Below are 26,808 nucleotides of genomic sequence, written 5' to 3' on the forward strand. Positions count from 1 at the left end.
CTGTTGCATTTTCCCTTGGGATCAACTAAACCTTTCAGTAGCTATCTGAGAAAGACATCTGAGAGGCCAATTGATGCCCATCAATTGTGCTAATCCTAACCTCCCATGTTATGCCACTGTTGACCTCTATGGCCTTCCCAGGAGCTACTTGTTCAGATCAGGAAGCAGACTTGGAGTAAATTTTCAGAGTGGCGGGCAATGAAGAGTGGGGTACTGCAGGGTTCAGTGCTGGGACCCCAGCTGTTCACAACAACGATTTGGATGAAGAAAGTGAATGCCGTATCTCCAAATATGCAGGTGACACTAAGCTAGGTGGCAGTGTGTACTGTGAGGAGGATACTAAGAGGCTGTAGGGTGACTTGGATAGACTGGCTGAGCAGGCAAATGAAGTATAATTGGATAAATGTGAGGTTATTCACTTTGGTTGCAAAAATAGAAAGGCAGATTATTATCTGAATGGTGGCAGTTTCGGAAAAGGTGAGGTGCAACGAGACGTGGGGTTTATGGGGGAACAGTTGCTGAATGTTGGCATGCAGGTGCAGCAGGCAGTGAGAGAAGTTAATGGCATGCTGGCGAGAGGATTTGTGTTTTTCAGTAAGGATGTCATGCTGCAGCTATACAGGGTCTTGGTGAGGCCACACCTTGAGTATTGTGGGCAGTTTTGGTCTCCTAGCCTGAGGAAGCCATTCTTTCTATTGAGAGGGTCCAGCAAAAGTTCACCAGACTGATCCCCAGGATGGCAGGACTGACATATGATGCATAGTCATAGAGTCATAGAGTTGTACAGCTTGGAAACAGACCCTTTGGTCCAACTAGTCCATGCCGACCAGCTATTATAAATTAATCTAGTCCCATTCACTAGCACTTGGCCCATATCCATCTTAACCCTTCCTATTCATATACCCATCTAGATGCCTTTTAAATGTAATTGTACCAGCCTCCACCACTTCTTCCAGCAGCTCATTCCATACACACACCACCTTATGTGTGAAAATATCACTCCTCAGGTCCCTTTTAAATCTTATCCCTCTCACCCTACATCAATGCCCTCTAGTTCTGGACTCCCCCACCCCAGAGAAAAGGCTTTGTTTATTTATCCTATCCATGCTCCTCATGATATTTTAGACCTCCATAAAGTCACCCCAGTTTCCAATGCTCCAGAGAGAACAGTCCCAGCCTATTCAGCCTCTCCCTATAACTCAAATCCTCTAATCCTGGCAACATCCTTGTAAATCTTCTCTGAATCCTTTCAAGTTTCACAGCATCCTTCCTATAGGAAAAAGACTGGATCGACTGGGCTTGTACTCTTGGAATTTAGAAGAAGAGGGTGGAATCTCATAGACATATATAAAATTCTGATGGGACTGGACAGGCGAGATGCAGGAAGAATGTTACTGATGTTGGGAAAGTCCAGAACTATGGGTGCCAGTCTAAGGATAAAGGGTAAGCCGTTCAGGACTGAGATGAGGAAGAATTTCTTCACTCAGAGTTGCAAACCTGTGGAATTCTCTACCACAGGAATCTGTTTGGGCCAGTTTATTTGATATATTCCTTGTGGTTAAAGGCATGAAGGGGTATGAAGAAAAAGCAGGAATGGGATACTGAAATTGCATGATCAGCCACTGTCATATTGAGTGCTGGCACAGGCTCAAAGGGTCTAATGGCCTACTCCTGCATCTATTTTCTGTTTCTTTGTTTCTAACAATAAAAGAACAGCGATTGCCAAAATGACTACTGCTTATTTGGAGACAATTCCCACCTGCTGGAGGAGGCTGTGCTCCTCTAAGCGAGTGATACGTTTGTCTCCTGCCTATTAGGTCATTTAAAATTTCAAAGTAGTGTTGTGAGAGTTGGCCCAGGTGACCTGGGGCCTGAATGTCATCCAATATCCAGTTCTTGAACTTGCATTGAAAATCCATCCCATTATCCCAGGTCTATGACCTGTCCTGAGAACCTATAAAATGTTAGAGATGTAGTAAGTTTTGACCAAGTGAAGGGAATGCGCGTAAATAAGAAGAAAAGGGAAGTTCCTTGTTAAAGTGGAGGAAAGAAAAGATTAATTGACAAAAGCCCTCATGCTGCAAGGCCACAGAGAGAGACTGCCCTGTGGCCGAACACTTCAACTCACCCTCCTATTCTGCCAAGGACATGCAAGTCCTGGGCATCCATCATCACTAACTCCTAGTCACCTGACGCCTGGAGGAAGAAAGCCTCAGCTTCTGCCTTGAAACCATCCAACCACACAACATCAACGTTGATTTCATCAGTTTCCTCATCTCCCCTCCACCTCACCATAGATCCAACCCTCCAACTCGGCACTGCCCTCCTGAACTGTCCCACCTGTCCATCTTCCTTGCCAACTATGCACTCCACTCTCTGCTCCAACCATCACCCTCCCACCTGCAACTACCCATCATTTTCCCAGCTACCGAGCCCCATCCTCCCCCACCTATTTGTCTCTCAACCTTCTTCCTCCCTGCCCCACCTTCCTGATAAAGGCCTTATACCTGAAAAGTCAATTCTCTTGCTCCTTAGATGCTGCCTGACCTGCTGTGCTTTTCCAGCACCACACCTTTTGACTCTGATCTCCACGACCTGCAGTCCTCACTTTCTCCTATTGTAAGGTTTGGCTAATATGTCTGAGAGGTCCCCTAATCACCAAAGGAGAGGAAAGAAAAATGCCATGGATTAAAGTTTACCTGCACTCATTCATATTTTTTAAAAGATGAAATAAATTAGACAGCATCTGTACTGAGATAAATTATTCTTCACAGGCACAGTTCGGTGGAATGAACACCTTGCCCCATCCCACATTACATCTGATCAGATAATTCAATTTAAATGCACGTGAAGCTTCCATAAATAATAAATTGAATGAGACTAGAATATTAAATGCATCTACACGTTTAAAATATTTGCTGTCAAAATCAGAGTTCTTTTTAAAATTCTATTATTAAATATATTTGTGATTAATTTATTGTTAGTTGTTCTCCATGTTCCACTCCCCAATTACTAATGCACATTGTGTAAGGAAATACAATGCTTAGATTCAGGTGATAAAACAGGATGACAAAATGTGATGTTTAATGCATTTTATTATTCCTGTGTAGAACTAACCATGGCAGGTAATCATCTGGGGTGAGTGCTGATAAATCTATTGGGATGATTAGAGATGACAGAAAGTAAGGTTGAAATGGGTACTTCGGTCTGAGTGGAAACCCATCAGACTATATTGAATATACAGTACAGAGACAGCCATGACGCTCAAATCAAAGATCTCCTCCCATCCCTCTTTGTCTCACTTGAGTAATATGCCCTTATATTTGTCTCCCCAGTGTTCATCTGGCTTCTCCTTAAAATGTATCAGTGCTGTTCACCTCAGCCACCCCTGGTGGATGCGAGAGCCACATTTCAATTGCTCTTTGGGCAAAGAAGTTTCTTCCTTGCTTTCATTTTCAATTCACCTCCTTGTCCATACAGAAAAAGCCACTTGGAATTTCATTTGCAGTACATTGTTTGTTCTTTAAAATAATTTACATATCAGCAAATAATAACAATAAAAGAAGACAATATTGAATGGAAATCTGACTTTGATGAAATGATTCTAGGATAATTACAACAATCAGTAAGGCCATCTGAGTACATATCCTCATCTGTTCATCAGTTCTTGTTCATCATTCCCATGAAGAAGGAAAGCAATAAATTTTGGAGCTGATTTGTCAAGCGTTTGAGAGATTGCAGGCTTTTCCCTGAATGAATCCAACAGTACTACTAACATAAGGGTTCAGCATCACTGTTCATGACACTCTTCCATTTTGAATTCCTCTTTGAACTTTAGAGTAATTTTATTAATTCTATGACAAACTCGCCAATGAGAAATGACAAAGACAGAGAGTACAAAAACGTTTGTTTGTTTCTGAGGCTGACGCAAAGGTTGGAAACATGCCATGTTACTTTCGGCACTGACAGAACTTGTGCTGGAAGCATGGTGGATATTATTTCAAGAGCTGACAGTGATCCATACTGGGAGTGTGTTAGGAATCTGGGATTAAGTGCTGAAACACAGCTACTGTCATGTTTTGGTTGTTAACATCTATCCTGTTGGATTATACAGTAGTTATCATGAGAGTGGTGTTAGGATAAGTACTAAACTATTTTAGTGAAGAGTGGATAAATTTAGAAGTCAATGGTGGTGGGTGGTTGGGGGTATTAAACTTGGATGGTAATGTAGATTGGGCAATTATGAATACATTTTCATGAGACCTAATGGGATAAAAAGTCAAGTATAGCAAGAGGTGGGCTGATGTTTCATAGCTGTTGATTCACCTGATTAATAAGACCAGAAGTTTTAGGGGCCAGAAGTTGGTCACTCAGCCTATCAAGTCTGCTCCCCCACTTAAAGAGACCATTGCTGATTTGAAAACAAAACCCTGCAAACTCCACTTTTTTGCCTTTTCCCCATAATCCTTGATTCCCTTACTGATTAAAAATCTGTCTACCTCAGATTTGAATAAACTTACTGACCCAACCTCAACATTTCACAGATTCACTAACCTCTGAGTGAATAGGTTTGTTATAATCTCCGTCTTAATTATGTGATCCCTTATTCTGAGATCACATCCTCTGGCTTGAGACTCTCCAACAAAGGGAAAACAACCTTTCTGCAGGTAATAAAGAAAGCTTACCCTGTCAAACCTTCTAAGAATCGTGCACGTTTCATGAAGGTCACCTCTCAGCTTTCTAAATTCTGAAGAATGGTAACAAAACCTACTTATCCTCTCCTTGTAAGACAATTCCTTCATACCAAGGATATGCCTAGTGAACATTCTATAAACTGCCTCTATTGAAATAATATGTTTTCTTAAATAAGGAGACCAAAACCACTCACAGTACTCCAGTGTGGTCTCACCAGCACCTTGCATAATTTCAATAAAACTTCACATTCTTATACTCTGACACCCTTGAAATAAGGGCCAGCATTCCATTAGTCTTCTGATAACCTATTGCACCTGTGTGCTAGCTTTGTGTTTTATGCAGAAGGTCCTCTAACTTGCTTTGTGTTCCAGCTTTCTGCAGGTTTTCTTCATTTAAATAAGACATTGTTCTTTTGTTCTCCCTTCTGAGATGAACAACATAATATTTTCACATAAGGGGTCCAAAACTGTTCCCAGTTTTCCAGCTGTCATCTGACTCGTGCCAGGAATGGTTTTAGCAAAACCTCCCTACTTCCCCTTTGAAATAAAGGCCAACATTTTACATACTTTTCGATCACTCAGTGGACTTGGATACTAGCTTATTGTGATTCATTGAAGAGGAAAATCCCTCTGTTCTGTGTCCTTCTGCAGTCTTTCTCTATTTAAATAATATTCACCTCCACTACCTTTCCTGCTAAAGTGTGTAACATCACATTTTCCCACATATTCTATCTTCCAGGTTTTTGGTCACTGGCTTGTCTATGCACCTCTTTTGACACCAACAATGAGACCAACTTCATCCACTACATTCCTCTCCCACATGGGAAGCAAGTCCAAGATTTATTGGTCCCACAGATAACAATGAGATAATAAAAGCATTGTAACTAAGGATAATAAAAGCTTGTTTTAATTGCATTTTCTTACCTAAGTACCTTGAACAAAGGACTTCCATGTTCTCCATAAAACTAATGCAGCGCGATATAGAATTAAGGTCTTTATTTTCTGTAATGTTCACTACTTTCTCTTATCTAGAAGCTGACTCCTTTAACCTCAGAGAACTCCTCAGGAGCTAACACCTGATGAATCATGGTCAATCTTTATGAGACAAGAAGTGAAAATCTTTTCAGCTCGAGGAAAGACATTTATTTTCATCTTTTTATTCTTTCATGTGATATGGAGGTCTCTGGCAAGGACAGCATTAGTTGCCCTTTACAATTTGTTCTTGAACTGAGTCTTGCTCAGCCATTTCAGAGTTAATCACATTGCTGTGGGTCTAGAGTCACATGCTGACCAGACCACATAAGGATAGCAGATTTCCTTCTCTAAAGAGCAGTAGTGACCCAGATGAGTTTACAGCAATCAATGATCATTGTGATCACATCACTGGTTTTACATTCCAGATTTTATTAATTGAATTTAAATTCTACCAGCTGCTATAGTGGGATTTGAACCTAGAGCATTAGCCTCACAAGTCTCACATAGCAAGGTAGTTATGAGAAGGCAAATGGCGTGTGGTGATGTCAGTTGACTAGCAGTGGTTAATGTTCTGGGGACATGAGGACAAGTTTGGATTGGTTAGAATTTTATAGGTTTCTACAGTATTTCCCTCATTCATCTAAACTCCAGTGAATATAGTCCTAGCCAACCCAGTCCCTACTCAGCAATATAACATTACCTCCTTTACAAACATTACCTTCCAGAGAGTAATTGCTGCAGGAATGATACCAGCATCAGTGCTGAGAAAGATCAGGGTTATCTGGGGGAGAGACCTCTGGAGTTGAGGATTGCAGGGGGTATTGGAAGCGATGGGTAGTTTACTAACCCTGTACTAGGGCCAGTCCTTCAGTCAAGCATAAGCTACTGCAGATTGGAGTGTTTTCCCTATCCAAAGACTGACAGCCTGTCTACAGGCTGCCTGCACTAGTTTACTAACTGGATAGGTTGACTCTTTTCCATCCCATCTGGAGCTGCAGCCCAAGTAGGTTGAGCCCCTTAATTGACATTAATTGACTATGGAAGGAGTAATATAATGGAAGCTGGGTCTTCCTTTCCAGAACTCATTTTTGGAAGCTGGTGGAGCTCTTATGCACCTTCGGCCTGTACAATGCAGCTTGCTTTCCACATCTGGGCTGGGAAGATTCAATTTGTTCCAATCGTTGATCTCTCTGTCAATGTTAACATTGTGACCATCTTTCAAACGTTCAAAGATTTTTCTTTTTCATTATGGGATGTGGGTGTCACTGACTCAGCTGACATTCGTCACCCATGCTTAGATGCCCTTGAGAAGGTGGTGGTGAGCTGCCTTCTTGAACTATTGTATTTCATGTTTTGTACGTACCTCTACATTATCATCAGAGGGGAAAATCTTAGGATTTGATCCAGCAACACTGAACGAATAGCAATATATGCGTGATGTGAGGGGAATTTGCAGATTGTGGAATTCCCATGTATCTGCTGTCCTTGGCCTTCTAGGTAGTGGTGGTCAGAGGTGTGGAAGATATTGTCAAAAGGGCCTTAGTGAATTTCTGCAGTACATGTTGTAGATATACACACTGCTGTCACAGTGTGCCAGTGGTGAAGGGAATGCAAAGCAGAATCCAGAATAGTTATAGCACAGTGGGAGGTCATTCGGCCCACTGCGTCTGCATTGGCTTTATTACCTACTACCAATCACCCCCTTTTTTCTATATCTCTGCACACCATTTCTAACCAAATAATTATTCAATTTCTGCATTTATACAGCCATTTTTGTGACAACGCATTAACTTTAAAAAGGTTATTTTGCCCTTGGTTTTTTTGAAGAGCAGCCATAAAGGCAGAAGTACTGAAGTATCTAGTTTAACGAGGAAAGGGGAGTGGGCAGTTCTCCCAGTTAAGTTTTTTTTTCTAGTTTGTTTTTACTACAGTAGTCACGAGAGGTGGGAATCCAGGGGAGTTGTAAGCTTCAGTAAAGAACTCTCAAGTCTCTCTCTCTGGATGCTGCTCCTTTCTGCATGCAAGAATCTATGTTTGAGTTTATCTTTTTGCCAAGGGTTGTGTTTATGGGATGCTACTGTATTGGAATAGTTAATTAGTATTAGTTACTGTATCGGGTTGGTTAAGTTTTCCAATAGTTAGTTCTTCTAAATTCCGCTTTCCTTTGTTCATGTTTCAATTGTACTGTTTAAATAAATACTGTTTTGCTTAAAGCCAAGTGGCTTGACCAGTTGCATCACACCTGAAACACCCATTTCACATCTGCCTTCAAAATAAGAAAAAGTTAGGGTCTTGGCTACATTCTTAGAATGTTTTAAGGGGGTCTGGCCTAGTCTACAATAGTATACCACTGTAAAAACATCCCACCCAAACCGCATGATAGGATCAAATATCAAAGAGAACAGATGATCAAAAGCTTCATCAAAGAGTGTCTTAAAGGAGGAGCACAAGGTAGTGAGGCAGAGAGGTTTATGAAGTGAATGCCAGAGGAAATAGAAAGCGCAGCTGCAAATGGAGCATGGATATGTAGGAAGTCAGAATTCAATGATCACAGGAATGTAGGAGTTCCAGAGATGGAGAGGAAGAGTGACCATGGAGAAATTTTCATACCTGGCTGTATTTTTCAAAATATAGACATTAGCAGGAGTCAGTACAGATTGGTGAACACAGAAGTGTTGGTATGAATTAGTACAGGCATAGCAGGGCTTTGGATAAGTTCAAGGTAGTGCAAAATATAAGGTCAGTTGGGACAGCATTTCTAAAATCAGAAAGGAGAAAGGAAGATTATCCTTTGGGGCTGATTTTGTCTCAGCAGCAGCCTGCAGGTTATGAGCAGCTGTAGTTACCTCTTATTTGATAATCCCTGTTTAATGGTGAGTTAATTGAACAAACAGCAACCAAAATATTGTGGGCAATGTTACTGTCCTTTAGTATTTGTGTAACATTTTAATGATTAAAGGCTTCTATGCCCCATGTCACTTACGAAAATGCAGCTGGTGAAAAAGAAACTTTAAAAATGTTGTATTTTAGATTATTGCTGTTTTAATTTACCTTTTCCCTGTTTCCTATCAAATTTTTACCCCAACAGATGGCTCATCATAGCCCCATGTACTTCAGCCAGTGGTAAAATTTGTGATTTATTGCACGCAAGATATTTTTGTATGATTTGCATTGTAATAAATCATAACTGTATTGATACAAGCGTATTTGAGGGTCCAATGTGCAACTTGGAATTTGGTCATATAGTGATGAAAATTCTAACCCATCCTTTTGATCTACTGTTTATAATAATTCATCTTCAAAATACTTCAGTTGGAGATAATGTTTCTTTGTTTGAAAATAAAAGTTTTTGCATTAAAAGAAACAAATCATACTGACTTCAAAACTTCTGCTGTGATTAAATATTACTGGGCTAATCTAACAATCAAAGATTATTCTCTTTCTTCATTAATAACAAATTACAATTGTTAAACATGTTATGTTACCTACATGAAATGTTTCGCTGACAGTTTTGACTAACCTACATTATGATGCAGAGTTATAATAAAAAGTGAAAGTTCTTGCACTGTATATTCTGACTGCTACCTCTATTTAGAAGAAGCAGTATTCAATTTCTAGCATGTGCACAGTACATACTGAAGTTGTAATTCATGAACCTACTCTGATCAAATTTCCAGCCTCTTTTCTGATCCATTGCTGAACTGCTATAAATACATTGACAGAGCTGTCATCACCACCAAGGATCAGTTTCTGTTTGGCAACTGCTTCACAATTCTCTGACATTCACAGAGGCATGGTTAATATTCAGCAACACCAGAAGTTAGGAATTCCTTGGGTCACTACACAGGTGACTGAAAGATCCCGTGCTTTCAGGCAGCAAGCAACATTCAGAGTGAGTGCAGTTCAAGAGGGGTGAGGCGGTGGCATTGTGGGAATGTCACTAGACTAGTCGTCCAGAGACCCAGACTAATGGTCTGGGGTTCAAATTCCCACAGTGGTAAATGGTGGAATTTGAATTCAATAAAAATCTGGAATGAAAAACCAGTTCAATGGCAACCATTAAGTTCTCTAATGTCCTTCTAGGGACAGAAATCTGCTATCCTTACCTTGTCTACATGTGACTACAGACCCACAGTAATGTAGTAGACTCTTAAGTAGCCTCTAAAATGGTTGAGCAAGCCACTCAATTTACAGGCAATTGGAATGGGTAACAAATTCTAGCCTTGCCAGTAATCCCTTCAAATAATAGTCAGGAAAAAGTGATTACGAATATTGGTCATGATCACCTTGTTAAAGCAAAAATAAGAAATTCTTACTTTAGGAACCCCTTAATCTGTGTTGTAAATATTAAACAGAAGAAACTTCCACAACCATATTTGTAACACAGAGGAAGAAGTGGAGGTTTTGCCTCACATTATCAAATACATGTCCAGTGGGACCAGATGTAGCCATCTCAGACTCAGCAACATGTCTCTCTCAGCTCACTATACCTGAGCAGACCAAACAAATAATGCATAGTTAACTTTGAAGATGGCAGGAGTTAACAACATGGGAGTCTCGACATTGTAAGCAAAGCCAGATTACAAAAGTCATGGACTTCTGCTCAATGCATATTAAACATGAATTCCACCAATTGGAGTATTATATCAACTTCTGGGCACTGCGTTAAGGAGAGACATGGAGACTCAGAAAGGTGGGGTACAGAGAGATTTATTGGAAAAGTTTCAGTGACAAGGGGTTATGAGGATTAACTAGTCATTCTCCTAAGAGTAGAGAAAGCTAAGAGAAGATTTGATAGGGTGTTTATAATCAAGACCCGAGATTACAGAGCAAATGCATCTAATAGCTGTAGGGTTGACATACAAATGAGAGTAATTAAAGGTGATTGGCAAAAGAAGTAAAGATGATGACAGCAAAATCTTTCTCTTCACAACACATGGTTAGGATTTAGAATGTGTGGCTTGACAGACAGAACAGTGGTTCAGTGGTTAGCACTGCTGCCTCACAGTGCCAGTGCTCAAATCCACCCTCAGGTGACAATCTGTGTGGAGTTTGCACATACTCCCCGTGTTTGTGCAAGTTTCCTCCAGGTGCTTTGCTTAACTTCCATGGTCCAAAGATGTGCAGATTAGGTGCATTGGCCATGTTGAATTGCCCATAGTGTCCAGGGGATCTGTAGGTGAGGTGGATCATCCATGGGAGATGCAGAGTTACAGTGTTAGGGTAGGGGGGGTGGTATGCTCTTCAGAGTGTTGGTATGAACTGAATAGCCTGTTTCCACACTGTCGGGATTCTAAGAGTATCTAAGGATTGTGGATGCAAATTCAATTGCAATATTCAGAACTGATTTAGATAAATACTTTCAGAGGAAAACTGCAATGATGTGGGAAAATTCAGGGATATGAGAGTGAAAAATAGTTCATGCGAATTCAATGGGCTGAATGACTTTTTAAAAACTATTTTACAATTTCATAAATCTCCCAACTACATACGTACACTACTCTTATACAAAGTGATAGTTGTTTTGAAAATTAATCTTAAATGATTCTAATTAATTTAGTAATTTTAAGCCTGAATGGGTTCAATGGCTCTAACAAAGGTACAGAGAATGCTGGAGAAACTCAACAGCTCTGGCAGAATCTGTGGAGAAAGAAACAGTTAAAAAAAATCAAAGTGTATGCTCAACACCACTTTCTCAAGGGCAGCTGGAGATGGGCACTAAATTGATCCTGGCATTTCCAGAATTATAATCATGTCCCAGAGAATAATCAACATCCAGGGCATTGAATAAAGTGGCTGGAGGAAGAGAACTGGCAAAAAAATGACACTAACTGGATGAGCGTTTCCAAATTGTACATCATTGCCTCATGATTACCTTCATCTACTGAGGATCTCAACTGCCAAATGACTTAACAATCTTAATATCAAACTATTACACAAAACATAAAAGGAAATCTGCATGCACTTGCTCTACGAAATCTTTCATTTTCATGCACTGACATCACAAATCCATTATTAAGCAAAAAAGCAAGAATCAATTATCCTTTCCCAGTTTCAATCTCTCTGCTGTTAAATGCTATGAAACATTTACACTCTCTCACCTTAACATCCACAGGACCTAAACCCCACATTCTAGGTCCAGTGGCCTTCTCATTCTCAGCTGGCAGCTGACAACTGTTAAGGCTGACCAGTCAGTCCTAAGACTCAAACAAACATACTGAATGCTTGTAAAGTTTACTTACCCTTTGACCATCTTTTCCCACCAAACCCGGAAAACCTTGTGGCCCTGCAGGACCCTGCAAGATAAATATTGGCAAATACCCCATGTCAACCTCATCTTGTTTCCAAGCATTTGGCACTTCATCATCACATCAAGGTAGAGTTGCTAACCCTCCGCAGGAATGCTCTGAGAGTATCAAAGGATAGAAGATTAATCTCTTGACACTATGAATGGGCACCACTTTTAAAACAAATGTCACAAAGATTTTCAAGGTGAGTAAAGGAGGCTCTTTTATTGTCCAAGGCAACAAAAGATGGAAAGTGTCCAAACAAAATAAATCAGGTAGCCAAGCATTTCTATGTGACTCAACGTCAGGGGAATCACAGAGGGAGTGGCAGTACACAGAAGGGCATGCACTGATTCAACAAAATATTATCCTGTGTAATATTGTAAATTTACTCACCCTTTCTCCTTGTGGTCCTGGTAAACCATAGGTGCCAGGCTCCCCCTGCAAAAATATTGGTCAGATTAAAAATTGTCATTGAAATGTAAAAGGTTTAAATTATGAGTGTAGGTTGCATAAACTAGGCTTGCTTTCCCTTTCATTTAGGCAATGAAGTCAGGCAGTCTAATCAATGTGTTTAAGAAACTTAAGATTTTACTTGGCCCCCTAGTCATCCACTAATCCAGCCCCCATTGACCTGAAATGATCTGACTGCGTTCTCCTTGACATCACCTGAACTCTGAAAAAGTGAGGAATGCAGATGCTGGAGATTAGAGTTGAGAGTGTGGTGCTGGAAAAGCAGAGCACGACAGCCAGCATCCAAGGAGCAAAAGCCCTTCATCAGGAATTCCTTGGATGTTGCCTGACCTGCTGTGCTTTTCCAGCACCACACTCATGACCCTAACTCTCCCTACCCCTTCACTCACCTGCCATCCCATTTCCTCACCCCCGTCATCTTACTCCTTCACTCAATTGTCACTCTACACCCTCACCACCCCCCCGCCCCCCCACTGCCATTCTACCTGCTCACACTCCTGCCACTATTCCTTATCACTTGGTTCCCCGTCTCTTACCCACCTGCCATCCCCCTACTCCCACACCCATCTGCCCACTCGCCTACCATCCTACACTCTCACCTACCTGGCACACTACTTTCTCACCTACTAGCCATCCTGCCCCCTCAGCCACAGGTAAGATAAGATAAGATAGGATCACAGTCAGTCAGAGCTATTCTGACAGTAATCAAAAGATATGACATTGATCAGAATCACAGCCATTATAATATGACATTCATAGCCTTGCACCAGGTACACCACACACTCTGGTTTTTAACTCACTTTTACCTAATCCAGTATCAATGATCCCTTGATGGGTCAGTACATAATTGCAACACTCCCTGTGGTCCTGATCGAAACAAGGCCTCAGAGTACTGAAGACATTTGAGACGCTCCAATTGGCAACAGTCATCTTGGAAGGAGACATTCATCCAACATTTCCATTCATGTACCTGACCACTGCTTGGATATCTTTGCAGGAAGAGACACCAAGGTGGATTTCCTACTTATCCATGATGGAAAATTGTCAAAACTGGATTACCAGACTGTATTAACAACACTGGAAAGAACAATCAGGATGCAATATCTAACAAGCAGCCATTTTACCAGCAGCCACCAAAAGCAAAGTTGGCTTGTGGACTTTAGACAAAGACTGAGTTCGGAGAGCAGGGGAATTGGAGGAGGAGTTTACAAATACACCAATCCTCAATGATGGAAGACCCCAACATTTCAGTCCTAAAGATATGGCTGAAGAATTCACAGCAATCTTCAGCCAGAAGTGCCTAGTGTATGATCCATTATGTTCTCCTCCAGTGGTCCCCAGCATTACAGATACTAGTCTTCAGCACATTCGACTCACTACACACGGTATCAAGGAATAGTTGGAGATACTTGATACTGCAAAGGCTATAGGTCCTGACAACAGTACTGAAGACATGTTCTTCAGAACTTGCCACTCACTAGCCAAGCTGTTCTATTACAGTTACAACACTGGCATCTTCCTGACAATGCGGAAAATTACTCAGGTATGTCCTGTAGATAAAATGCAGGAAAAATCTAACCTAGCCAATTACTGCCCCATCAGCCTACTCTCAATCATCAGTTAAGTGATGGAAAGTGGTCATCAACAGTGCTATCAAGCATCATCTCAGCAATAACCTGTAAAGTGACCTCATTACAGCCTTGGTTCAAACATGAGCAAAAGAGTTGAATTCCAGAGGTGAGATGAGGGTGACAGTCCTTGACATCAAAGCTGCATTCAATTGAGCATAGCATAAAGGAAGCCTAGCAAAACTAATGAGTACCAAAGGCAAACTCTCTGGTGGTTGGAGTCATACCTGGCAGTTAGGAAGATGGTTGTTGTTGTTGTTGTTGTAGGTCAGTCTTCTCAGCCTCCAGGACATCTCTGCAGGGGTTCCTTGGGGCACTGTCTCAGGCCTGTCTCAGTTGCTTTATCATTGACCTTTCCTCCATCATTCAGAAGTGGGGAATGGTCACTGATAATTACACAATCGTCAGATACTAAAGCAGTCCATGTTTAAGTGTAACAAGTTCCAGACAATATCCAGAATTGGGCTGATAAGAGGCAAGTAACATTCGTGCCAACAAATGCCAGGCCTTGACTGTCACCAATAAGAAACAATCTAACTTTGGCCCTTTGAAATTCAATGGTATTACAATTACTGAATCTTCGACTATTGACATCCTTGGGGTTACAACTGTCAAAATCTAAACCGGACCCACAATATAAACACAATGACTACAAGAGAAATTCAGAGGTTAGGAATACTATGCTGCATAACTCACCTCCCGACTCTCTAAAGGATATCCACCATCTACAAGGCTTAAGTCAGGAATATGATGGAATGTTCCCCACTTGTCTGGATGAGCGCAGTTGCAACAACACTCAAGAAGCTTGACAGCATCCAGGACAAAGCAGTCTAACTGAGTGGGGCCACATTCACAAACATCCATTCCCTCCACCACCACTGCTCAGTAGCAGCTGTATGAACAATCTAGAGTCATAGATCAGACAGCATGGAAACAGATCCTTCAGCCCAACTAGTTCACGCTAACCACGTTCCAAAACCAAACTAGTCCTACTGCCCGCATTTGGCTGATATCCCTCCAAACCTTTCCTATTCATGTACTTATCCAAATGTCTGTTAAATGTTGCAACTGTACCTGCATCCATCACCTCTTCTGGCAGTTCATTCCACATACGAACCACTCTCTGTGTTAAAAGGTAGCCCCTCATGTTATTTTCAATTATTTCTCCTCTCACCTTAAAAATATGCCCCCTAGTTTTGAACTCCACTACCCTCATTTTTTAATAAACCTCTATAAAGTAACCCCCAACTCATTGTCTCAACTCATTGTCCCACCGAACTCATCCCTTCCTATCTTGACACCATCCTGTCTCCCTTAGTACAGGAACTCCCCACCTACATTTGTGACACCATCCATACCCTTTTCACCTCCTCCAAGATTTTTGTTTCCCTGGCCCCCAATGCTTCATCTTCACCATGGACATCCAGTCCCTGTACACATCGATCCACCACGACAAAGGTCTCCAAGCCCTCAGTTTCTTCCTCTCACGCCATTCCAACCAGTAGCCGGCCATCGACACTCTCATCCGTCTGGCTGAACTGGTCCTCACCCTCACCAACTTCTCTCTCCAATCATCCCACTTCCTCCAAACCAAAGGGGTAGCCATGGGCACCCACATGGGACCTGTTTGTCAGATTATGTGGAACAGTACCTCTTCCCCAGTCACACCAGCACCACTCCCACCTGTTCCTCTGCTACATCGATGGCCATATCGGCACTGCCTCGTGCTCCCACGAGGAAGTTGATCAGTTCATCAACTTTACCAACACCTTCCACCCAGGCCTCAAATTCACCTAGACCAACTCGGCAACTTCCCTCCACTTTCTCTGAACCCAACCCCTCCCAATGCATCAATGACAGAGCCCCCTTGGTCATCACCTTCCACCCCACCAACCTCCGCATACAATGCATCATCCTACGCCACCTCCAAACGGACCCCACCACCAGAGATATATTTCCCTTCCCTCCTCTATCAGCATTCCAAAAAGACCATTCCCTCTGCGACTCCCTCGTCATGTCCACATTCCCCACCAGCCCACACCCCACTCCTGGCACCTTTCCCTGCCACCGCAGGAAGTGCAAAACCTGCATCCACATCACTCCCCTCACCTCCATCCAAGGCCCCAAGAGATCCTTCCACATCCGTCAGAAATTTACCTGTACCTCTACCAATGTCATCTACTGCATCTGGTGTGGTCTCCTCTACATCAGGGAGACAGGATGCCTTCTTGTAGATTCCTGGGACAATTGCACCAACCAACCCCACCACCCTGTGGGTGAACACTTCAACTCCCCCTCCTACTCCGTCAAGGACATGCAGATCCTGAACCTCCTCCACTGCCAAACTGTTACCATCCGACGCCTGGAGGAGGAATGCCTTATATTCCGCTTTGGGACCCCGCAATCACATGTAATAAATGTGAATTTCAACAGGCTCCTCATTTCCCTCCCCTCACATTATCCCAGTCCCAAATTTGGCACCGTCCTCCGGACCCGTCCATCACTGTTCCCTCTTACCTATCACCTTCTCCCTCACCTTCATCCACCTATTGCTTTCCCAGCTACTTCCCTCCAAACCCAACCCCCTCCATTTATCTCTCAGCCCTGATCCACAGGCTTCATTCCTGATGAAGGGCTTATGCCCGAAACATCAATTCTCCTGCTCCTCGGATGTTGCCTGACCGGCTGTGCTTTTCCAGCACCACACTCTCGACTCCAACCCCCCAACCTCCACTGCTTCAGTTAAAAAAGTCCCAGCCTATCCAGCCTACCTTTATAATGCAAACCCTCCTTTCCTTGTAACATCGTTTCTGACTCCTCTCCAATTTAATAATATCCTTCTTATTGCAGGGCTACCAGAATTGTACACAGTGCTCCAGAAGAGGCCTCAGAAATGTCCTGTTCAATCTCAACACGATATTCTAACTTCTATACAGGTAGTTCTCCTATAACACCATAGTTGTGTTCTAGTGAAACCTCGCTTAACAGAAAATTGCTTAATAGAAATGATGGAGCCAATCTGAAAAGTGGGATTAGGAGCAGACCAGCAAGATTTATCACTCATAATTGCTCAAAAATCACCCAAAAGTCTAATGCAAAGTATAGCACAGCTTGAATGAAGATTGAGATCATTTTTATCAATGAAACAAAAGTAAATTTTGACACAGTACATTTAAGAAATGTAAGAAAGCTGCTGTCTGTACGGTAGCTCTCACAGAAAGCTGCACTGTCGAGAGCTGAAATTGCACAAGCGCAGAATGGCATGGACATTAATGTATGCACAGAATGGCATGGACATTAGTGCATGTGCAGCATGGCATAGACATTAGTGCATGTGCAGAATGGCATGGATATTAGCACATGCGAAGAATGGCATAGACATTAGCGCGTGTGCAGAATGGCATGGACATGAGTACGTGCGCAGAATGGCATGGACTTTAACATATGTGCAGAATGGCATGGACATTAATGTATGTGCAGAATGGCATGGACATGAGTACGTGTGCAGAATGGCATGGACTTTAACATATGTGCAGAATGGCATGGACATTAATGTATGTGCAGAATGGCATGGACATGAGTACGTGTGCAGAATGGCATGGACTTTAACATATGTGCAGAATGGCATGGACATTAATGTATGTGCAGAATGGCATGGACATTAGCGCATGTGCAGAATGGCATGGACATGAGTACGTGCGCAGAATGGCATAGACTTTAACATATGTGCAGAATGGCATGGACATTAATGTATGTGCAGAATGGCATGGACATTAGTGCATGCGCAGAATGGCATGGACATTAGTGCATGCGCAGAATGGCATGGACGTTAGTGCATGCGCAGAATGGCATAGACATTAATGTATGTGCAGAATGGCATGGACATTAGTGCATGCGCAGAATGGCATGGACATTAGTGCAAGTGCAGAATGGCATAGACATTAGCGTATGTGCAGAATGGCATAGACATTAGTGCATGTGCAGAATGGCATGGACATGAGAACATGTGCAGAATGGCATGGACATTAGTGCATGCGCAGAATGGCATGGACATGAGAACATGTGCAGAATGGCATAGACATTAGTGCATGCGCAGAATGGCATGGACATTAGTGCAAGTGCAGAATGGCATAGACATTAATGTATGTGCAGAATGGCATGGATATTAGTGTATGTGCAGAATGGCATGGACATTAGTGTATGTGCAGAATGGCATGGACATTAGTGCATGTGCAGAATGGCACGGACATTAGTGCATGTGCAGAATGGCACGGACATTAGTGCATGTGCAGAATGGCATGGACATTAGTGCATGCGCAGAATGGCATGGACATGAGAACATGTGCAGAATGGCATAGACATTAGTGCATGCGCAGAATGGCATGGACATGAGAACATGTGCAGAATGGCATAGACATTAGTGCATGCGCAGAATGGCATGGACATTAGTGCAAGTGCAGAATGGCATAGACATTAATGTATGTGCAGAATGGCATGGATATTAGCGCATGTGCAGAATGGCATGGACATGAGAACGTGTGCAGAATTGCATAGACTTTAACGTATGTGCAGAATGGCATGGACATTAGTGCATGTGCAGAATGGCATGGACATTAGTGTGTGTGCAGAATGGCATAGACATAAGTGTGTGTGCAGAATGGCATAGACATCAATGTATGCGCAGAATGGCAGGGACATTAGTGCACATGCAGAATGGCATGGATGTTAGTGCATGCACAGAATGGCATAGACATTAGTGCATGTGCAGAATGGCATGGACATTAGTGCATGCGCAGAATGGCATGGACATTAGTGGATGCGCAGAATGGTGCAGATATTGGTGCATGCGTAGAACAAAGCGCACCAAACGATCCACGTTGGAATCATGCTGTTGCTAATAGAGGTAAGCATTCTACAAAATACCGTTACCTAATGCTTCAGCAACGTTATAACCAAATTGCCCTGCCAAAGCATGCGTTATCCCAGAACTACCTCTGTTCAAAGATCTGACCAATGAAGGCAAGCATGCTAAATGCCTTCTTAACCATCCTGTCTACATGTGACACAAATTTCAAAGAATTGTGTATCTGAACCTCTAGTCTCTCTGTTCTACAATTCTACGCAAGGCCCTATGAGTAACTACGTAAGTTCTCTCCTCGTTTGTTTTACCAAAATGCAATAACTCACACTTATCCAAATTAAACTGCATCTGTCACTCCTCAGCCCATTGACTGAATTGATAAAGGGTTCTTTGTAATCTTAGATAACTTTCTTCACTGTCCACTATGCCCGCAATTTTAGATGCCCTGCAGGAATTCATTAAAGATCCTCAGACAGCATCTTTGAAACCTATAACAACTTGCATTTAGAAGAACAAGGGCAGCTGAAACATAGGAGCACCATCATCTTCCAGTTCCCCTACAAGCCACTCATCACCCTGACTTGGCAATATATTGCGTGTGGCCTGCAGCAGTTCAAGAAGGATTCTCACCACCACCTTGTAAAGTGTCAGTAGGGACTGGCAGTACATGCTGACCAGCCAGCGATGTCCACATCCCACAAATAAATATAAAAATAGTGGAAAAGAGGAATTAAAACTCAAGATCAGCCATGATGTATTGAATGGTGAAGCAAGCTCAACAGGTTGAATGGTCTCTTCCTGTGATAAGCATGAGATCAAAAGTGGTGGGACAAGACGTGTGGGAGCACAGAGACCATTTGGGTAGAATAGCCCATACATGCTGTAACGTATTCTATAATATTAATGCCCTGGTGTGGATTAGTCAGCAAGGAATAAAAAGAAACTGGGTCAGGTTTTTGTTTAAATGGTCTTATGATTAATTATTAATGTAAATATAATTATTGCATCTTGAGTACACAACCGTATCTGGAGTGCTATGCTTCACAACAGTGGAGCAACTGGTTCTGAAGATGAATGAGGGTGGGAGGGATTAGTTGGCTTTGAGTCAATGGCATTCATCTTGCATTGCACCAAGCTTGCCAAGTGTCTGGCTATGTCTTTAATGTAGTTGTGAGAATATTGCTGGCATGAATGGTTCAATTCTGTCATGTGTCAGATTGCGAATGCATGCGTTATTCAGAGTGTTTTTAGCACCCTCTCAGTAACCAGCTGAAGATATATTTTGCATGCCTTGACTTCAGACTCAATAACTTCTCATGTTCAATCTTCCCTGTTTCCTCTCTGAGTGCTGGCACTCAGTTGCTTCCCTCAGGTTTTGACATATTCAGTGACACTATGTGAATACAGTTTTTCCTCATTCACTCACTGTCTAAGCAGTGGCCTTTCTTCCACTTCCCTCAGCCTTCAAGATTATTCAATTTTTAAACATTCAAGTACTTCTGGAGTAGAACCTTGAACACAGGAAACTAGGAGCAACTAGGAGAAACTAGGCCATTCAACCCCTTGAGCCTCTGCCTCTATTTAACTAGATCATGGCTGGTCATCTTTCTCAACAGCATTTTCTTGCACTATTAAGGTCATAGGGGTCTACAGCATAGAAGAAGGCCCTTCAGCCCATTGTATCCATGTTGATCAGAAACAACCACTTAACTACTCTGGCCCTATTTTCCCAGCACTTGGCCTTGCAAGCTTTGGCATCACAAGTGTACATCTAAACACTTCTATAATTTCTTGAGAGTTTCTGCTTCTACTACATTTAGAGGCAGTGAGTTCTAGATGCCCACGTCTAGGTGAAAAACATTTTCTTCACATCCCCTCTAAACCTTCTCCTTTTTCACTTAAATCTACACCCTCTAGTCATTGACCCCTCTACCAAGGGGAAATGTTTCTTCCCATCTTTGGAATTCTTTATTCCAGAGGATTATGGAATTCAATACCCCAGGGGAGGAGATAGGGATTTTTTAAAAATTAGTAATGGGTTAAAGGATTATGGTGAATGGGCAAAAAAGTGGAGTTATGCCAAGGTGAGATCAGCCATGATCATATTGAATGGCAGAGCAGGTTTGAGGGATTGAATTGCCCACTTCTGCTCTTAGTTTGGTTACCAACATCTGTGTGACTGAAAATGGTTTCCCCCGATTCATTCTTGTTAAAATCTTTCATAATTTTAAACACTTTTATCAAATGTGCCCTTCATCATTTCTATTCTAAGGAACCGAACTCTCATTTCTCAAAAATGAAAGTCAACAATTCCTGCTACAGTTCTGTTACTCATCTCATCGTGTCTCCAAAATAGAAACCCTCTTCTAAAGTATGGTGTCCAGAATTGATCACAATGACTCCAGCTGGCTTCTGATCAGTGGCTCATAAAGGCCTGGCATGAACTTCTTTGCACTTGTACAGTCTGCCTTTATATATTTTTAAAATTTACTTATGGGACTTAGGCGTGAAAAATCAGCCAAGGGCCAGAGGACATTGGCTACCACCTCCCACTGCCATACTGAATCATGGAGCAATCGGACTGGGTAAAACTGGTAACCAGAAATACCCTCCCCTCTCCCCCTAGTATCTACCATGGATGTACACTGTCAGAATATCCTCAGCAACTCAAGGTGAGTGAGGCCTCTCCCTGTTTCAGAAGGTAACAACTGGCATGGACTCAAATCCTACATTCCTCCTTCCACCAATCTATGGGATGCTGAAGCCAATGTTATTGCCCCTCTAAGATCAGCATCATTGGCCCAGAACAGGGATTGACCCTGACCTCATGCTGCTTCTCACTGTTCAGCTGATTACTTGGTGAGTAGTACATAACTTGTGTAACAAAATACAGTACTTACTGGTTCTCCTTTCAGTCCCTTGATCTGTAAAGATAAAAAGGAGCTAATTAAATGTGAGGTACCCATGGTGCTAATCACACTGAGAACATGCCAGAGATTGATTGTTGCCATTTGTGTAGACTGTAAAGAGTACTTGGGTGACTGATACAAGCTAAAAGGAATTCAGCTTTGGACAGAGACATCTTGCATGATTTGCAATTCTTCAACTGTAAAGAAAAGTTCCATATACCACAGGTTAAACTCGTGATACATATTCCCTTTGTCTGAAACTCTGCATAGCAGGCATTAATTCACTATCTTTTTTTCCTCGGATTTTATCTAGTACCTTAGGATCTCTTTGTATCACTTGCAGGCACAGAAACTATGGAAAATGTGGAATTAGAGCATTCACATTCTAGGTATAAGTATATATGCAGCTGTAACTCTGGAGGTTTCACCATCTACCTCTCTCTCATACTCTCAGCATCACCTCAGCCATTCCAACACCAACTGGGATAGCAATGGAATATTTGTTACCCAACTGAATTCTCAAGACTGTGATCGATGTGTCAGTAGGAAAGCATTAATGGCTTAATGACCATAACTCCAAAGGATTTCGAGTAGTCATGGATGAGGACAACAGTGGCCCTCAAGTGAGGGTACTTAATTGGGCAAGGGGCAATTAGATAGTAACTGGAGAATGGGGTTTGAGAGCAGTTATCTGAGGGCAAATCTACATCTAGCATGTGGGAGGGTTTTAAAGACCAGTTGACTAAAGTGCAGGACATGCATGTCTGCGAAACTGAAGGATAAGAATGGCAGGATTCAGGAACCATGGATGATAAGGGAAATTGTAAGTTTAGTCAAAAGGAAAAAGGAAGTATACAACAGGTCAAGGCAGCTACAAACTGATGAAACCCTTGAGGAGTGTAGAGAAATTGGGAAGGAGCTCAAACACAGAATTAGGAAGGTGAAAAGGAGCCATTAAATGTCTTTAGCAGACAGGGTCAAGTAAAATTCCAAAGCTTTTTACACATATATCAGAAGAAAGAGGGTTGCAAAGGTAAGAGTAGTTCCACTCAAGGACAAAGGAGGGAAGTTATGCATTGAGCCACAGGAAGTGGGAGAGATCTTTAATGAATACTTTATATTGGCATTCACCAAACAAAAGTAGAAAAAGGGATGGTGATTTAAGGCAGAAATTCAGGGAGCTAGGATGAAAACTTAGTGCTAGAATAGAGTTGATATCTCTGGTTTGTTGCCTGTACTACGTGCTAGTGAGGCGAGGAAAAGGGACAGAGGAATTAAACATGAGGCTACAGGGATGGTGCAGGCGGGAGATTTTAGATACCTGGATAATTGGGGCTCATTCAGGATACGTGGGACCTCTACAAAGAGGATGGTCTACACCTGAACCAAAGGGGTACCAATATTCTGGGAGGGAAATTTGCCCATTCGGGAGGGTCTAAACTAACTCAGCAGGGAGATGGGAACTTACATTGTAGTTCCAGTGTCTAGGAGGTTGAGAGTAGTGAGATCAGAAATATGGTTTCAAGGTGGCAAGAGTTCACCGGCAAGCAGGAAGATGGTTTGAAATGTGTCTACTTCAATGCCAGGAACATCTGGAATAAGGTAGGTGAACTTGCAGCATGGGTTTGTATCTGGGACTTCAATGTTGTGGCCATTTTGGAGACATGGATACAGCAGGGTCAGGAATGGTTGTTGCAGGTTCCAGGATTTAGATTGTTCAGTAAGTACAGAGAAGATGGTAAATGAGGTGGGGGTGTGGAACTTTTCGTGAAGGACAGTATTATGGTAGCAGAAAGGACGTTTGAGAACTCATCTACTGAGGTAGTATGGGCTGAGGTTAGAAACAGACAAGGAGAGGTCACCTTGTTGGGAGTTTACTCCTCAGAGTTTAGGGTTCTGAATAATTCCAGGAATGTAGAGAAAGGATAGCAAAGATAATTCTGGATAGGAGCGAGCGTAACAGGGTAGTTGTTATGGGGGACTTTAACTTTCCAAATATTGACTGGAAATGCTATAACTCAAGTACTTTTGATGAGTCAGTTTTTAATCCAATGTGTACAGGAGAGTTTTCTGACATGGTATGTAAGAAAGGGGGGGGGGGGGAAGCGAGGCTTCATTGGATTTGGTACTAGGTAATAAACCTGGCCAGATGTTAGATTTGGAGGTAGGTGAGCACTTTGGTGATAGTGACCACAATTCAGTTATGTTTACTTTAGCAATGGAAAGGGATAGGTATATTATGCAGGGCAAGGGTTACTGCTGGGGTAAAGGCAATTACAATGCAATTAGGAAAGATTTAGGATGCATAGGATGGGGAATGGAACTGCAGTGGATGGGCACAATTGAAATGTGGAGCGTATTCAAGGAACAGTTACTGCGTGTCCTTGATAAGTACGTACCTGTCAGGCAGGGAGGAAGTGGTTGAGCGAGGGAGCCATGGTTTACTAAAGAAGTTGAATCTCTTATCAGGAGGAAGAAGAAGGCTTATGTTAGGATGAGACATGAAGACTCAGTTAGGGTGCTTGAGTTAGCCAGTTAGCCAGGAAAGACCTAAAGAGAGAGCTAAGAAGAGTGAAGAGGGAACATGAGAAGTTGTTGGCGGATAGGATCAAGGAAAACTGGAAAGTTTTTTCTAGGTATATAAGGAATAAAAGAATGACTAGAGAAAGGTTAACGCCAATGAAGGATATTAGTTGGAGGTTCTGCGTGGCGTCCGAGGAAATAGGAGAAGTGCTAAGTGAATTTTTTCTGTCAGTATTCACACTGGAAAAAGACAATGTTGTCGAGGAGAATACTGAGATCATCTAGAAAGGAATACATTGATTAGGGATAGTCAACACGGTTTTGTGAAGGGTAGGTCGTGCCTCACAAACCTTATTGAGTTCTTTGAGAAGGTGACCAAACAGGTGGATGAGGGTAAAGTGGTTGATGTGGTGTATACGGATTTCAGTAAGGTGTTTGATAAGGTCCACCATGGTAGGCTATTGCACAAAATATGGAGGCATGGGATTGAGGGTGATTTAGCGGTTTGGATCAGAAATTGGCTAGCTGAAAGAAGACAGAGGGCGGTGGTTGATGGGAAATGCTCATCCTCGAGTTCAGTTACTAGTGGTGTACTGCAAGGATCTGTTTTGGGGTTACTGCTGTTTGTCAATTTTATAAATGACGTAGATGAGGGCGTAGAAGAATGGGTTAGAAAATTTACGGTTGACACTAAGGTTGGTGGAGTTGTGGACAGTGCTAATGGATGTTGTAGGTTACAGACGGACATGGATAAGCTGCAGAGCTGTGCTGAGAGATGGCAAATGGAGTTTAATGCGGAAAGGTGTGAGGTGACTCACTTTGGAAGGTGCAACAGGAATAAAGAGTACTGGGCGAATGGTAAGATTCTTGGTAGTGTAGATGAGCAGAGAGATCTCGGTGGCCGTGTACACAGATCACTGAAAGTTACCACCCAGGTTGATAGGGTTGTTAAAAAGGCATATGGTGTGTTAGCTTTTATTGGTAGAGAAATTGAGTTTTGGAGCCACAAGGTCATGCTGCAGCTTTACAAAACTCTGGTGCGACCGCACTTGGAATATTGCGTACAGTACTGGACACTGCATTATGGAAAGGATGTGAAAGCTTTGGAGGGGGTTCAGTGGAGATTTACTAGGATGTTGCCTGGAATTAAGGGAAGGTCTTATGAGGAAAGGCTGAGGGACTTGAAACTGCTTTTGTTAGAGAGAAGAAGGTTGAGAGGTGACTTAGTTCAGACATACAAGATAATCCGAGGGTTAGATATGGTGGACAGTGAGAGCCTTTTTCCTCAGATGGTGATGGCTAGCACGAGGGGACATAGCTTTAAATTGAGGGGTGATAGATATAGGATAGATGTCAGAAGTAGTTTCTTTATTTAGAGAGTAGTAGGGATGTGGAACGCACTGCTGCAACAATAGTAGACTCGCCAACTTTAAGGGCATTTAAATGGTCATTGGATAGACATATGGATGAAAATGGAATAGTGTAGGATAGATGGGCTTCAGATTGGTTCCACAGATTGGCACAACATCAAGGGCCGAAGGGCCTGTACTGCGTGTTATGTCCTATGCTGTACGTTCTAGAAGAAAATGACTGTGTTGAGGTCAGAGCTGAGTGTGTGTATACTCTGGAGAATGTCAGTACGTTGGAGGAGGAAGTTTTGGATATACTAAATTGTATTAAGGTAGACAAGTCCCAAGGCCAGATGGGATTTATCCTAGGTTACTATGTGAGGCAAGGGGAGAAATAGCTGAGGTATTAGCAGATATCTTCACATCCTTTTTGACCACAGGTGAGCTTCCAGAGGACTGGAGATTAACCATTGATTTTCCCTTGTTTAAGACAGGAAGCAGGGATAACCGATGAAATTATAAGCCAGTGAGCCTGATGTCTGTGGTGGAAGCTCTTGAAGAAGATACTGAGAGACAAGATATACGCACACTTGGAAGAAAATGGACTAGCTAATGACAGGCAGAATGATTTTGTATTGGGAAGTTCATATCTCACCAACCTGACTGAATTTTTTGAAGAAGTGACAAAGATAACTGATGAGGAAAGGGCTGTGGATGTAGTTCATACAGAGTTTAGTAAGGCATTTGATGAAGTCCCGCATAGCACAAATCATATGAGGTTTGGGGTAAGCTGGCTAGATGGATACAAAACTGACGTGGTCATAGAAGACAGAGGGTAGTGATAGAAGGATGCTTTTCAGAGACTGATAAGCAGTGGTGTTCCATAGGGAGCAGTCTTAGGTCCTCTGCTGCTTGTAGGATATATAAATGATCTTGAAGAAAACTGTTGGTGGTCTGATTAGTAAGTTTAAAGATGACGAGAAAATTAGTGGAGTTGCTTACAGTTAAAGGATACAACAGGATATTGATAGATTGTCGATGGGCACAGAATGGCAGATGGAGTTTAATCCAGACAACTGTGAAGTGACGCATTTTGGAGGATCAAATT

At 42.3% G+C, this 26,808-nt stretch overlaps 1 protein-coding gene across 5 annotated transcripts in view; it reads right to left on the reverse strand.

Moving 5' to 3' along the window:
- LOC140463703 (uncharacterized) overlaps positions 1-26,808 on the reverse strand; it is a 438,200-nt gene that overhangs the window by 256,629 nt on the left and 154,763 nt on the right. For all 5 annotated transcript variants that reach the window (XM_072558071.1, XM_072558067.1, XM_072558062.1 and 2 more), the window contains 3 exons: positions 21,820-21,843; positions 12,353-12,397; positions 11,912-11,965 (listed from right to left, as the gene is read on the reverse strand). In XM_072558071.1, the coding sequence (XP_072414172.1) occupies positions 11,912-11,965; positions 12,353-12,397; positions 21,820-21,843 (123 nt within the window). The remainder of the gene's footprint in view (positions 1-11,911; positions 11,966-12,352; positions 12,398-21,819; positions 21,844-26,808) is intronic.

Source organism: Chiloscyllium punctatum, chromosome 3 (assembly GCF_047496795.1).
Source record: "Chiloscyllium punctatum isolate Juve2018m chromosome 3, sChiPun1.3, whole genome shotgun sequence".
Taxonomy (NCBI): domain Eukaryota; kingdom Metazoa; phylum Chordata; class Chondrichthyes; order Orectolobiformes; family Hemiscylliidae; genus Chiloscyllium; species Chiloscyllium punctatum.